The sequence below is a fragment of the Colletotrichum aenigma genome, assembly GCF_013390185.1.
Source record: "Colletotrichum aenigma strain Cg56 chromosome Unknown KSG_Cg56_contig05, whole genome shotgun sequence".
Classification (NCBI taxonomy): Eukaryota; Fungi; Ascomycota; class Sordariomycetes; order Glomerellales; family Glomerellaceae; genus Colletotrichum; species Colletotrichum aenigma.
This window is the reverse complement of record NW_023500911.1, coordinates 3,288,823-3,303,893: the sequence shown is the minus strand read 5'-3', so window position 1 is coordinate 3,303,893 and position 15,071 is coordinate 3,288,823. Positions and strand designations below refer to the sequence as shown.

Genomic DNA, 15,071 nt, shown 5'->3' with positions numbered 1-15,071 from the left:
ATCGTCCCAAACAGGTACATGCCTTTGGTTCTTTGACTTACACTGCAGTTTGGACATAGTCGAACTGCCCTGCAGCATCCTCACTAAGGTAGGTGGGGGTACTCAAGCAACGACTGCAGAGGTCCACGGCCAAGACACAGAGGACGACCCGACGCACAGGCGCAAAGGAATCTCGTCTTAGCCCGGTCTACCTTATTACGAGTATCCATCGGCCGATAATAATCAACAACAAAGCAAAGCCCGCCGTGCCCGCCCAGCAAATTGCATTAATTGGACGCTCGCCCTATCCGCAATCCGCCTGCTCTCCTAATAAGAGAGGTAATATTCCCAAGCTCGCCCGCACAGCCGCTCGCCATTACCATTACCATCGCCATCGCCTCTGCCCTTGCCGTTGCCCACGCCCGCGTTCTCTATTTTCCACGACGTTGACTTGCATGGGCTGTCGAACAAGCATTTGCTTTGCTCCGCTCGACGTTGTTTTTTGTTGCGTGACTGCGGCCCTCGAGCACCAACCCGCCTTCATCCTGCTGCAGTGTCCTCCACTTGGGTCTTCCTGGTTGTATATTTGATGCGACAACCCCTGTTGTTTGTTTCTGCACCAGCAACCCCGGGTCAAGCAGAGCAACAACACTCGTCTGCTTTGCTTGTTGATTGCCACGACACGCACGCCGCGGAGTGTCATCGATCCGGCCTTTTCTACATATAACTCTCGTCCGTACGGCTTTCCCACACCAGTTCTGGGCCCGTACTGCCGAGCGACCGACCGCCACTCCTTTTCTCCGACCCGATTCCATGATGCCTTCGACTCCGAGCCACTCGCGTCACGCCTCGAGCGTCGATGCCTCATACCAGTACAGCGCAACCTCGTCTCCCCAGCACCGCCGACAGTCGAGATCTTCAACACACGAATCGACAACGCCCCTAAGGGGCAGCTTCAACCAACAAGATGCTCTCGATGTATCCTACGCCAGTGGGGGCGCGGCTGCCGGGAACGGCTTGGGGAATCTCGCAGACGAGCTGGCCGACGCCTTCTCCGATTCGGGCGACGAGGGAGAATACTACGAAGACGAGACTGGTGCCCCAAACATCAGTGTCGAGGAGGCCGATGGCAAACCGGGCGCAGAGGGAACACGGGACAGTGGTGTTGATGTCGCAAGCCTTGGTGAAGCTGGCAGCAAGGCCAGGAATCTCAACCTGGGCCCTCCGTCGCCTCCCCGGCGGGGCCACCGCAGAAGCGGGAGCGAGTACGATGGCAGTGAATACGGGTCTGAGTCGGATCTCGACTCTCCAGGCATGCTTCCTAGCCTGGTCGCAAAAATCGATGCGGTGGAGTCACTGGCTAGAAGAGGGACAGAGAGCAACGGGGGGCCCACGGATGGGGTCTTTAGCCGCGTAACGGAGAGCTTGAGGGATCTTGGATCTCAGGCCGGCGTCGAGGGCAGCGCAACGAGGTATGTCACCGGCAGCATGCCGTAGCCACGCATTATTTCCTGACTTTGACCAGGCTTATCACCGCTCACTCGGCACTCACGACCCACCTGACACACCAGACCCGTCAACTACATAATTTGACGTTTCCGCTGCTTTCTCCGCTCGTCCCGCCTCCAGATTCAGAGACCGTCGACGACTTGTTGCCCCTCCTACTCGAGCTGTCAGAGTCAATGCCCCGGCCAACGACGAAAGCATATGACTCCTTAACGGCGCTCCACACCCTCACAAGTGACCTCGTCCAGAGCCTCAACTACTTATCGGACACCTTGCACATGTCGAGGCAGACGACTACGACAGCCACCCGTCGGTTGAAGAGCGCCAAGGAGCTAGTTGCTGAGATCAGGAGAGAAGAGGAGCTCTGCGAGGAAGGCGAGCGGTGGCTCACACGTGGAAACTGGAGCGAGAGACTGCGGAAACGCGAGTGCGCGGGGGTATGTGGCGATGTTGTGAGTGGCTTTGAGGAGGTCTGCGATGGATGGCGTGCACGATTACTAGAGCAAGCCGGTTCTGCTCCGGCCTGAGACTTGCCTATCGACATCTTCCACGATGCCAACCATACCCACGCTTTCCTCTGCATAGACAATATAGGTTGATTCTGTCGTGTCCCAAGGTTGGGTTACGCGGGATGTGCGTCGGGCTAGATAACGAGTGTCTTTGGTAGGCCTGAGGAGGCCTTTGCAGCTCGTACTTTTAGACTACATGAATTTGACGAGCTGATGAACATGACGATAAGTCAATGAAGCCTAAAAATATCACCCTGCTCCCGAACTCGCCTGGCGCCTACCCCAATAGCACAATGTACGACTGGAATTGCTGAGGGGTCCAATTCGGACATTCAGATATGACTAGGATCTAACGACCCTTTCAAAGAAATCTGGTTGTCGCTGGCTAGCACTGGTGAGCGTGGTGGCGTGGGTGTGAAAAGTCCACACTGATGGGCGCCAGACTCTGCTCCACACCGCATGCAACTTGACTTCACTCATCAAAGGAGTGTCGTAGAGAGTGCGGTATGACGCAAATATTGAATTAGGGTGTATATACTACGGAAGGGATGCATTCAGCATGATACATCTGGTGACTGCAAACCACCTTCCTTTCTAGATCAATGCTTGCACGCGGTGTAACGTTATAATCCGGTGCCGGTAACAAGAAAGTTGTGAGTTTTGTGGTATCAAGTACAAAGGAACAAATGGGCCATTTTCAAGTCTTCCAAGTTGCGCGCGACTAATCCTCCTCCAGCCGCACCTTGTACGCAGGCCGGGGAGGCTCGTCGTTGTCGCTGAAGGCCGGGGACATGGGTCGGCGGGATCCGGCAGGCCCTCGGCTCAGCCGACTCGATCGACTCGCTCGACTTCCAGGCCGGTCTGGGTCAATGTCGAAATCTGCGGGCGCATCTACTTCGTCGCGGGCCTTGTTCATCGCGGCGAAAGATGACAGGCTCATGTTGTCATCTTTCGAGGGACGCGGTTGCTGCAGGGCACCGGTCCGACGCAAACGTCCATCGACCGGGGGAGCCTCTTTTCCCTTGCGCATGCCAGCGTCAGATTCATCGTCGACAAGGACAATCATCCATACGCCCACAGCACTGTTGCTGCCAAGGAGTGGTGTGCAATGTATCCAGCGGATCCGGCCTTCGCTGGAAGGCTTGCTCATCCACCGAACTTTTGCAGTCACCCCGTGGCCCTCGGCGAAGGCCCTGTGGAGGCCATCACGGACCCTATTGGACCCGCCGATCTTGTCCATAAAGTTGGATTGCAGGATTCCGGGCACCCTCAGTGAGGGCGAAGCAAAGAGAATGCGCAGGCTGGGATAGGGGCGGACTAGCAAATAGTGCTCGTACACGCCGGAGAGCTTACCGCTGTGAATGGTCGGGGCTGAGTTGTGTTGTTGGATAGACGAAGTCTCATCCTGAATGAGGATGCGAGGCTTGTGCCAGTTCGTTGACGTGGCTGCATGTTCCTCGTCTTGGGGAACGCGATGCATATTGCCACCTCGCCTGCGGACGGTCTCGAGTTCTGTCATGTTGAACATTTCGCTCAGGTCCCGGAACTCATCCTTCTCTTCATCGACTTCCTGCTCCCGTATATGAGCAGCAGCAGCAGCCTCCTTCTCCACGACAAGGTTTTGGAGGGCGTCTAGGCCGGAACTTTCCTTGGCGAGGCCAGAGACGTCAACTTGGGCGCCGATGAAGTAGCGGACCGTACCCCGGCTGTCGTAGAGGGGTGCGACCATGAGCAGGTTCATGAACGGTGAGCCGTCACGGCGATAGTTGAGGAAGGTCTCGTAGTGCTCCTGGCCAGCCAGGATCTTATCTCGGATCCGCTTTACGCTGAAAGGGTTGGTCTTCGGGCCCTGGAGAAACCGACAATTACGGCCGATCACATAGTTCATTCCGTACTGCGTGGTTCTGTGAAACTCTTTTTATGAGGTTAGCTGGGTTCGTTGGAAGCGTTACCGTGGGTTAACCAACCTTCTGAGGCGAACACAATGGGGTTATCATGCCTTGAGGGATCCGTCAGACAGAATACCTCCGCCAACCCCTCTGACATTTCCCTCAGTTGGACGGGAAGGGTCCCCGTGATGCGTCTCTTGATGGACACGCTGACTGTCTGGATCCACATGTACGTAATGTAGGCCGGGAGGTCCTGTTGCACGAGGACATCAAAGGCGGCCTCGGCCTTCTTCTCCAACGAGGTGTTGGAGGTGTTTTCGGCATTTTGAACTGAAAACCCGTGTGCAGGTAGCGAGTCCAGTCCGCGGGCGATGGCGTTAGCGTACGCAATGGCGCGTAAAGCTTTCAGGCAGTCCAGATAGTACGTGAGGAGCGGAAGTGAGTCGGGTCGGGCGGAATGCAGGAAGTCGGTGAAACGTTGGAGCAGAACATGGTCCTTGAAGATGGCTTGCAAATGTTCTTTCGAGAAGAGGAGCTCTGACCGAGTCTCCAGCGAGTAGATGCCGTTGTCGCCATGTGAAGGCACCACAAGGTCGAATGATCCAGGCTCCACCTCCTCTTCGGCTAGGGGTTCGAGGATCTCGTCGTCTCCGGCGCCCTTGGTTTGAAGAGGCGGCAAGGAGGTGGCGTTCGTCTGGAATGACGATGTAGTCGAGTTTGCCCTCGATCTTGAAGATCGTGTGCGGGGGCTTCTGGGTGGACTGGAGGACATATGCCGCTCATGGATTTGAAGAGGCTCGGGAGACTTGACCCTTCCCCTTGGAGGGATCTCGGGAGATTGCACAGCACTACAAAAGCCGGTTGGTCAACATCAACGCACCTGCAGCCGTTACCTATTCTCTCACCTTCTGTCCTTTCTAACATTCAGAGCATTGGGGTTGATGGGCCCGTGATGAGTCCAGTTGCTGTCGTCCTCAACCCAAGCTTCTTCGAAACGAGACGGGTTGAACGTCTTGTCCTGCGGCAGACGGGTGGCTGGCCGCTTCAAGGGGATATCGGGGATATCAGCACCGCCCTCGTCCACATCCATGTCGCAATTTTGGCTGGCGAGAGACGTGACACTGAGAGAGCTGTACGGACCGTTGGCCTGGGGTTGAGTAAGTTCGCCGTGCCTGTGTCGGCGGTGGTTGGGATTGGCAGCTACTTGAGCCATGTGCTTCTTCCGCCGGAATAGGGCAAGGACAGAACGGGAGCCGAGATCACGGGCCTGAGGGGAGACGGGCGATGGAGACATGATCTTGGCTGAGAGCGGGAGTACTTTATATGAGGCGTCGAGGTTGAGGGATTGTGGACGAACGGAGGCATGGGTATATCAAAGAAGAAATAGAGCTGTGGCTCCGAACCATTGGCTCCTGCAACATCATTCCACAAGCGCCGGGGCGCCGCCATCTCAACAGCGGGGGGGTTTGATCAAAGACGGGGGGCTCGGCAAAAGTACACACAGGTCTAGGAGGGCGTGCCGACAACGATCGACGACGACAAGATGGGACTATTGACGGACGAGGCAAGAAGCGCAAGCTGCATGTCAGGCACGTAGGCCCGTGAGCGAGCCAAAATCAAGTGTGTCAGGTACCCGCCAAACCGCCTGGCCGTGCCTCTCGCCGTCTGTCTGATTCAGGCAATCAATCAAGCGTTGTCGATATTGGCGGCAAGCCGAAGAGATCAAACCCCACAGCGTTGTGTTGTGGTGGTCACTTCAGACCTCGTCACAATGGGTGGATGGGTAAGATGATTTGACTTTCGGCCGAGCACGTCGATCGCGCGCTAGCCTGCTCGAGCATCGCTCCAGGCTGTGCAGGAGAATTTTCATGGCTGAAATGGCCATGCCCGGCTCTCAAATTAGTCTTTGTTGTTGGGCTGGTGACAACTCTAGGGTTGGGTGACGGGTTGGGACTAGTCAGATGGTTTGTCCGAAGCCTACGAGCTCAGCACGGCCCATGGGCACTGGCTTCGGGCAGAAGAACCGTCATCCATCATCCATCCACACAACAGCTCGACGACACCAGGGTGTTGACATGCTCGTTAGGTGACTGGGGGCGACCAGGTAGCTCAAGACGGGGTCGTGCAGTCGAAGATACGCCTTTGGGAAGCAGTTTCGCTGCTGCACCAATGAACCAGGAGCCCTGGGAACCGTCGCCATCAACCTTGCTGAACACGAAGGTGGTGTGCGGCTGCCCCTAACAAGAGGATCTGCGGGCTTAACGGGGAAGAATAACCTGGTTTCCTAGCATCAAGCCGCTGCAACAAGAAGCAGAACAGGCAGTGAGACGGACGAAAAAGGGAGCAAGGATTGGAGGATGCGGTACATGCCTTCGTCGACTGGCACCGTAGCCCGAAAGGCAATAGTAAGCCAATGTAGAGTAACGTTGAGGGTAGTCCGTGGTGAAGGATGCCACGATGCCAGCAGCGATGGCGATGAGCGTGATATCGTCGCCTGCAATGCTTCTCGGCAAGTCTGTCGCCGGCCGGCACCAAGAGCAACGTTGTCAGGGTCTGCCGGGCTAGACCGGCTACTGCGGTGCACTCGCCGCGAGACAAGAGAATTGCTGTCCGTGCCATGCCATGACGGGGATATTCACGCTCCAACTTCGAAGTCCTTTAGCCAACGTCTTGGGTCGTGGTTGAATGCTATGGGGCGGGATATTCGACGCCTTGACCAATTTCGGCATCGGCCCCACCGCGGCCGACCCCCGAACCACGTCCAAGGTCCTAATCGAGGAAAAGCGCGGCGCCCCCGACCTAACAAAAACCGCAAAGTGGCATATGGCAGACGGGGCTAAGTTGGGGACCATTTCCGAATCGACCTGCGCGTCATCTCGCTGGCCGAAATGTTTGGAACCGATGCCATCAGCCTGGACAACCAGAGCAAGCCAGAATACAGCCAGGAGCCCGTGCTCGCTCGATCCCCGGAGCTGCGATCAAAGGCTCAAATCGGCGAACGGACGATGCCCTCTTGAAGACGACTTGAAGGGACGTTTTGGTGATTGTCATATATCTGCCGACGGTCGAGACTGGCACCATGGCCTACGACCTGAACCGTCGTATCGTTGTTGTGTTCTCACGTGGGTCGCAACCACGCTGTCTCTCTCGTTCGGCGTTGTCACTCATGGCCACGCCGCGATGCTGACCGAACCAAAGAAGCAGACATTGGCTTGTTGCTCGACGTCGGTGATCTTTGTTGGAAGCAGGGCTATCACTTTTCAAATCACGCATCGTGCATCAGCGCCCAGCTTCCACAGGCCAGGATCAGTGTCTTGCTTGGGATCTGCATACACTAAATAGTCGGCTGGGGAAGCACGCGGCAAAGTACCGAGAACGAGCAAGACTTCCACGCGGCAGCTCGAGAAATATTTGGCTCAGTTGCTGCAGGCGGGGAAGGAGACGTAGAGACGAAAGATCAGCCCCCGGACTGATGGCTTGAATGACCAAGAAAATCTTCAACAGCGAGCCTCTGTCAATGTTGCCCGAAGCACCAGGCTAAGCGTTGATGGTCCTTCTTTCCACAATATAGCGCGGGATGACTGAATGGTGACCATCTGCGCCACGGGTGCTGTGCCCATGGCAAGCCAGGGATGACGTTGCCTGTCATTACCATCGACGGGGCACATCTACTAGGCTGCTCGGGCTTGCTTGAACCCGGAGAAGAGATGGATACCTAAGCGACGATCCTCCAGGAGTAGACAGCCATCGTGATGCTTATGATAGCAGTCGGGAATCATGGAGTGCCCAGGCGAGAGGCGGATGGGATTGGAACGGCGAATTATATGAGACGATAAGAAGATTCGAAACAAAGGTCGTCGTGTTATGACCCAGAGCAAGTCATCGCACTTGTCAGTGCCCGTTGACATGTAATCTCATCCAATGTGCGCCGTCGGTACCTTGCATGCTGACAAGCATGAGCAAGGATCACGCTTCCATGGCCGAGAGAGATGGCCATGCGGACCACAGTCGATGTTTGTTGCTCATTGGGTGAGGGGGTTGTAGAGCGAGGGGCTCATTGAGTGCATGGAAGCGGCAAGGGAGCCAATAGGCATAGCGAACCTTTATCAGCGGAAGACCGACTGCTGGCTACGAATACAGTTCCCATGTGTCTGCCAATTGAATGCAGGCTGGGGCTGCCACAACAAGCGGAGAAGTCAAAGGAGTGCAGTACAGTGGGCAGTGTCTTTTTGTTCAAACTGTACTGGGCGCCCCCCGAATTTGAGACGAGATGATGGAACGGAACGCTTTTCGCGTGGAGCTCTTTACGCGTTCTACGCGTCGCCCCTCGCGTCTCTGCCACACCAGCTCGCGGATGGTTCACATGACGTATCGAGTATTGAGGAACCGCTGAGAAGGGATTTTTTTCCCCTTTCTTTTCTTTTTTTCCTTTTTTTTTCCTTATTTTTTTTGTTGTTTTTTTGGCGTACTGCTTCGCGTCGCTCCCAGCCTCTGTCCCCACTCCCCATGTTGTTCTGTATTTTTTTGCCTCCCTCTCGTCTTGATCTTCCCCGCATCGAATGGTTATGTTCCTGGATTGTCGCGACTTTCACGGGAAGGAAAGCCCCATCACGATGGGAGCGTGTCAGGCTGAAGTGCCCCAAGATACAGATACCACTAGTATCAAATGCCAACATAGAACTGCAGTGGCTGGGTGCATCCACATACCATCGAGCTTGTTCTACCCAAGGTTCTGCGCACCTAGGTGGCTGGGGTGAGGACGGGGGCTGAGACGCGGGACACGGGAGGGACTTAGGGGTCTTGTTGCGCGAATTTTCGGGCCCGGGAGGAGAGGGAAAACCTAAGAGCAAACAAAACACTGCGACAACAATGGTGCTTAGCACGTGTTGACTGGCGCAAAACGTGGAAACGTGGACCTTCCAGCCTTCCAGCCCCAGGCTTGGCTGGCCGCTGGCGGGATGTATGTCAATAATAAACAAACACATGGGACTTCGGCGCGGCTCCACGACACACGCTGGCCCGAGAAGCGCGACACCTCCCCCCCTTTTCTCACACGCGCACACTGCTTGACCCTAGTCTGCCGTCTGCATTCCCATTCTCAGGTTTGCTGCATACGGATACAGTAGGCGTGTTGGGGGCTATTGTGGATTGTCCTGGATGCCTGGCTTTTACGGATACTGTCAACTCGAAGGAAAACCCTGACGAAGTTGAAGATCATGGAGCCGCATGACCAGTTTGGATGTGCTCAACTTGGATACCTTACCTGACCCAGGGAGGAAGGGCCTCCAGTCATCTGTGTTGAAACTCTGGCTGAACCCCATGCCCCAACTCTCAAAGAGATACGCAAGAATTGGAAAAGCAATTCGCCATCGCGTGCAGACGGGCTTTTTGTTGTGGTTTCCGTTGTCCGTCATTGTTATCATTCCGCTGAGGTGAGGTGCTACAGACGTGATGCGCCCGCGTCCTCGGATCCAAGTGTAACATAAGATACCGTACCTACCTGGGTAAGGTACCTAAAGGGAAGGTAAGGTAGGTACCTACATACAGTAAGTCTCGTCGCGTCCAGATTCGCGGCCAACTCAACCAGGGACACGGGGAGGCGGGGGACCTAAGGGAAGGGACGGGACGGGGCCTACAGGGAGTCAAAACACCCAATCCAGGGAATGGAACCCACTGAGTACCCTTAAGGTAGACATTGTGAGGACTCTGGCCTTTGGCCCGTTGTGTTGTTGCTCTGCCGTCAACGCTAGCTCCCTGTTCGGCCAATAGCGTCAATAACATAACACCTCAGGGCAGAAACCATCAAGTCGTCGCCCGCGACTTTCCCTGAACCGGGCTGCGTGGTACCACACCTTAGGCATCTTGCCTAACTACCTTAGGTACCTTAGGTAGGTAGGTACCGTGCCTTAGGTAAGTCATGTACAGTGTAGGCAGGTACTGCCTGCCACGTCCAATGTTGTTGCTTCCATGTTGCTTGCTGCTGGCTCCTGCACTGTACTGGGCGGCCACCCACCACCACCATTTGGCATCCGACACCTTCCCGTCCCTTACACCTTGGGTCGACCCCGACTTACCTCACCGTCCCGTCCGCCGTCGACGCCTTTCTCTCCGCCGTGCTGTACCTTACCCTGCTGCGACCTCTGCACCGTGGACCCAGAGTTCTACAGCTTGTATCTGTACACACGCTCACGATACCCACGTCCGCACTTTGCACGACGACACTTTCTGTTTCTCTCGTTCTGTCCGCTTCATTTATTTAATCGCATCCGAACAGCTTTACGACTGGTCCCTGTCTTGTCTTTTTGACGGTGACGACTCACCTTTTGCGACCATCCCGAGGGGAAAGCATGCGATTGATGCCGAGTTGAGCGCCACCATCAGGGATAAGGTGGTGAATCGTTTGCCAGCGCCAATCCTCCGAACGACTTGCCCACCGCCGAATTCACTCTCGCTTGCGCCCGACGTCACGATAAACACCTCTTCCATCAATTGCCTGCAACTTTGTCTACCCGACGTGCGACTGCGACGTCTCCCGCCCGCACAGGCTCGGCTCCCCGCCATCTCCCCCGACGCTCGTCCCAGCCGCCTCGCCCGTCCTCGACCTGAATCTCTACACTGCCCTGGCCCGCATTCTCTTGCCGACTTCACTTCCACAACCCACAATGACGCTCCCGAGCGATCCACCAGCAGTTGTCGCTGCTTCCGCTCCAGCAAAGCGACCAGTAGCTGAGACGAATACCTCCGCGATCGTGACCCCTGCTCGCTTCTCGACGCCGCCCCCTCCCTCAGATCGTGGCCATCTGGAGAGTCGCCAACATTTGGAAAATGCGAACCAGCGGAAAGTCCAGCATATCAGACGCCCTAGCGAGCCATCTCGGGGCACTGCTTTTGATGCCGATGCTGTCGACCACGCCTTGCTCCGAGAGATTCATCATCGATCGCAACGGGAGAGCACCCCGGGTGCCAGCCCGCATCGTAAGCGCCAGAGGATAAACGGTGACAGGTGCGTGTGCAGCAACACCACACGATGCAAGAACTCTTGCTAACATCTGATTCATAGATTCATTCCCACGCGCTCTGGTCAAGACCTCCAAGCAAGCTTTAGTTTGTTGCACGAAGACGGTTCACCAGCGACTCCCTCAAAGCAAAAGAAGCGAACTCCGCACGGAGAGCTTCATTTCCAAAAGAGTGAGTCAAAATCGGGCCAGCTCGTTGCGGCACTTTCATCTAACGCTCTTCAGCCGAGGAAGCAAACCGCACATTTTCGACGTTGCTCCGAGCTGAGCTCTTCGAGGGCTCAATACCTCAAGCGACACCGTCGACACTGTCACCGGAGCATTCGTTGTCCACCGCATCTCACTCGGCCAACATTCATGATGCCACGAGATCGCGCACGCCGCCAAACAATGCTTCTGCGGCTTCTCTACCATCCACTCTGACCCCTTCAACCCCTCACAAGAATTTATTCTCCTACATGTCACCCCGGCAACTAAGCAACGCAGGCCACCTCACGCCGTCGAGAACGCCACAAAGTCGGCACGGCCCCAATCTAGACACCCGCTCTGAAATCTACAGCCTCTCTCCAGTTCGTTTCAATAGCCAACAGATGCTCCTCAGCCCACGTCGGCAACCTCGCGCGGTCAGCAAAGTGCCTTACAAAGTATTGGACGCCCCCGACCTGGCGGACGACTTTTATCTGAACCTGGTCGACTGGGGCAGCGCCAACGTGCTGGGAGTCGGTCTTGGGTCCAGCGTGTACATGTGGAACGCGCAGACCAGTAGAGTCAATAAGCTGTGCACCCTCGAGGATGACACGGTCACCAGCGTATCGTGGATCCAGAAGGGAACGCACATCGCCATCGGGACGGGGAAAGGATTGGTTCAGATTTGGGACGCAGAGAAGACGAGGCGATTGAGAACAATGACGGGTCACACCGCCAGGGTAGGCTCGCTGGCCTGGAACACCCATATTTTGACATCTGGTTCTCGCGACCGCCTCATCTACCACAGAGACGTTCGCGCTCCGGATCAGTGGTTGCGGAAACTTGTGGGTCACAAACAGGAAGTGTGCGGCCTGAAATGGAACTGCGAAGATGGGCAGCTGGCCAGTGGTGGTAACGATAACAAACTGATGGTATGGGATAAGCTTTCGGACACGCCACTCTGGAAATTCTCGGACCATACCGCTGCCGTCAAAGCCATCGCATGGTCACCGCACCAGAGAGGGCTTCTGGCATCTGGAGGTGGAACTGCTGATCGCAGAATCATTTTCCACGACACCGTCCGTGGCACTGTGATCAACGAGGTGGACACGGGAAGCCAGGTCTGCAACATAGCGTGGTCCAAGAACTCCAACGAAATCGTGTCGACTCACGGGTACAGCCAAAACCAGATCGTTGTCTGGAAGTATCCGTCAATGACGCAGGTGGTCAGTCTCACCGGTCACACGTATCGTGTTCTATATCTTGCGATGAGCCCTGATGGCAGAGTCGTCGTGACGGGCGCCGGTGACGAAACGCTGCGTTTTTGGAACGTGTTTGGCCGGCGACCGGGAGCTCGAGAAGATAGCGACGGGGGCAAGCTTGCTGACTGGGGCATCATCCGGTAACAGCCAGAAGCATCGACGTCTGCTGCCGCTTTGCCCCGTCGCGGATACGCATTGGCGAACTACATTAATGACATCCGTTTGCGTGGCTTAGGAGGTTAATATGGCTCGGTTGAAAGACGTGGCGGAATGGAGCGAGCAATCGAATTCTGATTTCTTTTTCTTTTTTGGTTTCTCGGTGGGGGAACTGGTTATGGGGTCACGAAATACCCTGCTACCGGCTGCGTTATGTGCATGGAAACGGCGTCACGACGGGAAGGCTGGGACTCTTGTTGTTTTGGGATTGTGCATGAGCTTCATGGCATTAGCTTCATGGGAGGAAACGAATGGCTGCTCAAAGGCCTATGAGGAACGGATGGGAAAAATGGAGCGGACACGAATCGCGCGAGCGCAGCAGTATCTATTCCCATATCATTCAATAGGGGGTAGGGTATGGCTTGTGTCAAGTTCCATCGCAGAATTAACAAATACTCCTCAACGTACCGCGAGGCGGAAAGTGAAATACGACGTGACTTTGATGCAGAAGAAGGGTGGGAGGATGAACCTAAGTAATCATTCTGAACAGCCAACAGTTCACACCGTCGTTGTGCCCCGTATAGTGCTTTCATACAAGCATATCATTTGCATCTATTAACTTCGTATAGAACCATCATTCCAAAGGAATTGCCTTCCTCTCCCTAGCTACGTCTCTGGCCCCGCCATCGACACCGGAGGCTTCTGCCTGGGCAGGCAGCTCCTCGCTCAGCAGCGGGATCCCATCTACCCCACGTGCGCCGGCATTCGTTTTCTCCTGGTTATCCTCATTTTCGTGTTGAAAGGCGGAATCAATCTTGCCGTCATCTTCGACGCCGGAGGATAGTTGCAGCTCGCTGGGCGCGGTCCCATCCGGGTTCGGTGTGATGAGAGGGGAATGGCCGGCCATTTCCGGTGTATTCTGCCACTGCTTGACCTCAGCTCTGAGCGACTCCAGCTCCTTCTGGAAGCGTGTTCCAAACACATCAATGTAGTAGGTTGCTCCGTTGTAAACACTCCATGTGAAGACGATCATCAAAAACCCGGCCGACGCGTATCTGCTCGCGAACCAAATGGGACAAGGGAGCATCGTCAAGACCGCATATGAGTACTGGATCAGCATGAATGCCGCTTCTTGCAGGGAGTCCGGGAGCGAAAGCACCAGCTTGCCTATCCAGCTTTTTGAGTACGACTTTCGCAGCCATGTAAAAGAAGTAGGCCTGCCGGCCGCGATCTTCTCCCGCCGCCGGACGGTGATGAAGAAGTAGTATGACAGTTGCCAGACAGCGTAGGGGATGGAGCTCCACGCTAACATGGACACCACGTTTCCATAAGCAGTTGGTGAGCCGGCTGGAGAGTGCTGGATGGTCCATGTCGCGGGGAACCGGACAGATTTCATCTCTTCAGGCCATAAGTGAACTATGCAATGGAGAGTTGCGCAAGGCATAATGTGGATGAAGAGAGAGGTGACCTTGTCGAAACTGTGGAAAACCAGCGAGTTTCTCCACATGATGATGGCGACAGCATTGTTGCCGAAGGCCAGACAATAGACGGACAGGAAGAGTCGTTTCGAGCCAGGAAAGACCCAAATGCTGAGCATCAGGAGGAAGTTGACAAAATAGCAGAGGTCGGCCAGGAAGTAGTGGTATCCTCGGCGATGATAAGTGAAGTAGCGGATGGGCATGAAGTATAGAACCTGGACCGAATACCAGAGATGGAAGTATTCGGGGTAGCCGCCCATGAGTAGTCCGCTGGCGAAGATGTTCATGACGCCGCAGATGAAAGAGACCTTCTCTCGCATGGTCACCACTCTGGTGTCGTTCCACTGCTTGCCGAGCTTATCGACGCTGACGCGCATGCGCTTCCTGTATCTCTCCAACTGTTCTTCGGCGGTGGGAACGCGACGCCTCCATTCCTCTACCATGCGCTCTCGCGCGTGCTGACTCTTATTCCTGAAAGCATCTCTCGACTTCCGAACCTTCTGTGTCTGGGCGGAAATGCCTTTTTGAAGTTTCTCGAGCTGTTGCGGCAGCGCGAAGTTATCGAGGAGGTCGAGCATGGTAAGGCGGTCGAGGGGCGGGAAGGGGTCCCAGTCTTCGTGGTAAGAGCTGCTGCCCGAGAAGGAAGGATTCCTTGAGAGCCTGGGGCTTCCCGGGTTGGTAGGGGCCATGGTGGGCGTATGGAGGCCATCGTGATCAGGCGGCGAAGAGGCGAAAGACGACGAGTGCGCCTCGGTGTGATCAGGGGTGTATGCTGCGTCGCTGTCGGTATGCATGTCTTCGCCCTTTGCAGTGCGTATGTCCACCGGTTTTGGCTCTGCCATCTTGAGGCGATGTGTTGGGACGGCCGTTCGAGTATCTACGGTGCGAAGGAGACAAGGAGGTTTTATCGACAGGTTGGAAACGAGACTGTTCGGGAGGTAGGTAACGTTGGGTCAATGTAAGGGACAGCTTCAGGCGGCGCTGAGTTGGGCCAGTCTGGATGGTATACCAGGTAGGTAGCTGGCCGACCTCGTAGCTTGGGCGGCAGCGTGACGACCTAGGCCGTGCTAGGGATTGGCGGGGGATGCGA

General features: G+C 55.7%; 4 protein-coding genes across 4 annotated transcripts; 2 read left to right on the top strand and 2 right to left on the bottom strand.

The window, feature by feature from the left end:
* Positions 1-795: 795 nt before the first annotated feature.
* Positions 796-2,012, top strand: CGCA056_v008542 (uncharacterized protein; the record flags this gene model as incomplete). The annotated part of the gene is made up of 2 exons (XM_037323789.1): positions 796-1,451; positions 1,505-2,012. The coding sequence occupies 2 exons, from the start codon at positions 796-798 to the stop codon at positions 2,010-2,012; spliced, it is 1,164 nt and encodes a 387-aa protein (XP_037177384.1).
* Positions 2,013-2,715: 703 nt separating this feature from the next.
* On the bottom strand, positions 2,716-5,177 carry PHOT2 (Phototropin-2; the record flags this gene model as incomplete). Its single annotated transcript, XM_037323788.1, has 3 exons — positions 2,716-3,908; positions 3,962-4,731; positions 4,789-5,177. 3 exons carry the CDS (start codon positions 5,175-5,177, stop codon positions 2,716-2,718), a joined length of 2,352 nt encoding a protein of 783 aa, XP_037177387.1.
* A 5,368-nt stretch (positions 5,178-10,545) lies between these two features.
* Positions 10,546-12,491, top strand: CGCA056_v008540 (Fizzy-related protein-like protein; the record flags this gene model as incomplete). The annotated part of the gene is made up of 3 exons (XM_037323787.1): positions 10,546-10,886; positions 10,944-11,071; positions 11,125-12,491. The coding sequence occupies 3 exons, from the start codon at positions 10,546-10,548 to the stop codon at positions 12,489-12,491; spliced, it is 1,836 nt and encodes a 611-aa protein (XP_037177386.1).
* Positions 12,492-13,137: 646 nt separating this feature from the next.
* On the bottom strand, positions 13,138-14,823 carry CGCA056_v008539 (uncharacterized protein; the record flags this gene model as incomplete). Its single annotated transcript, XM_037323786.1, has 1 exon — positions 13,138-14,823. The coding sequence occupies one exon, from the start codon at positions 14,821-14,823 to the stop codon at positions 13,138-13,140; it is 1,686 nt and encodes a 561-aa protein (XP_037178531.1).
* Between the last annotated feature and the right edge of the window lie 248 nt (positions 14,824-15,071).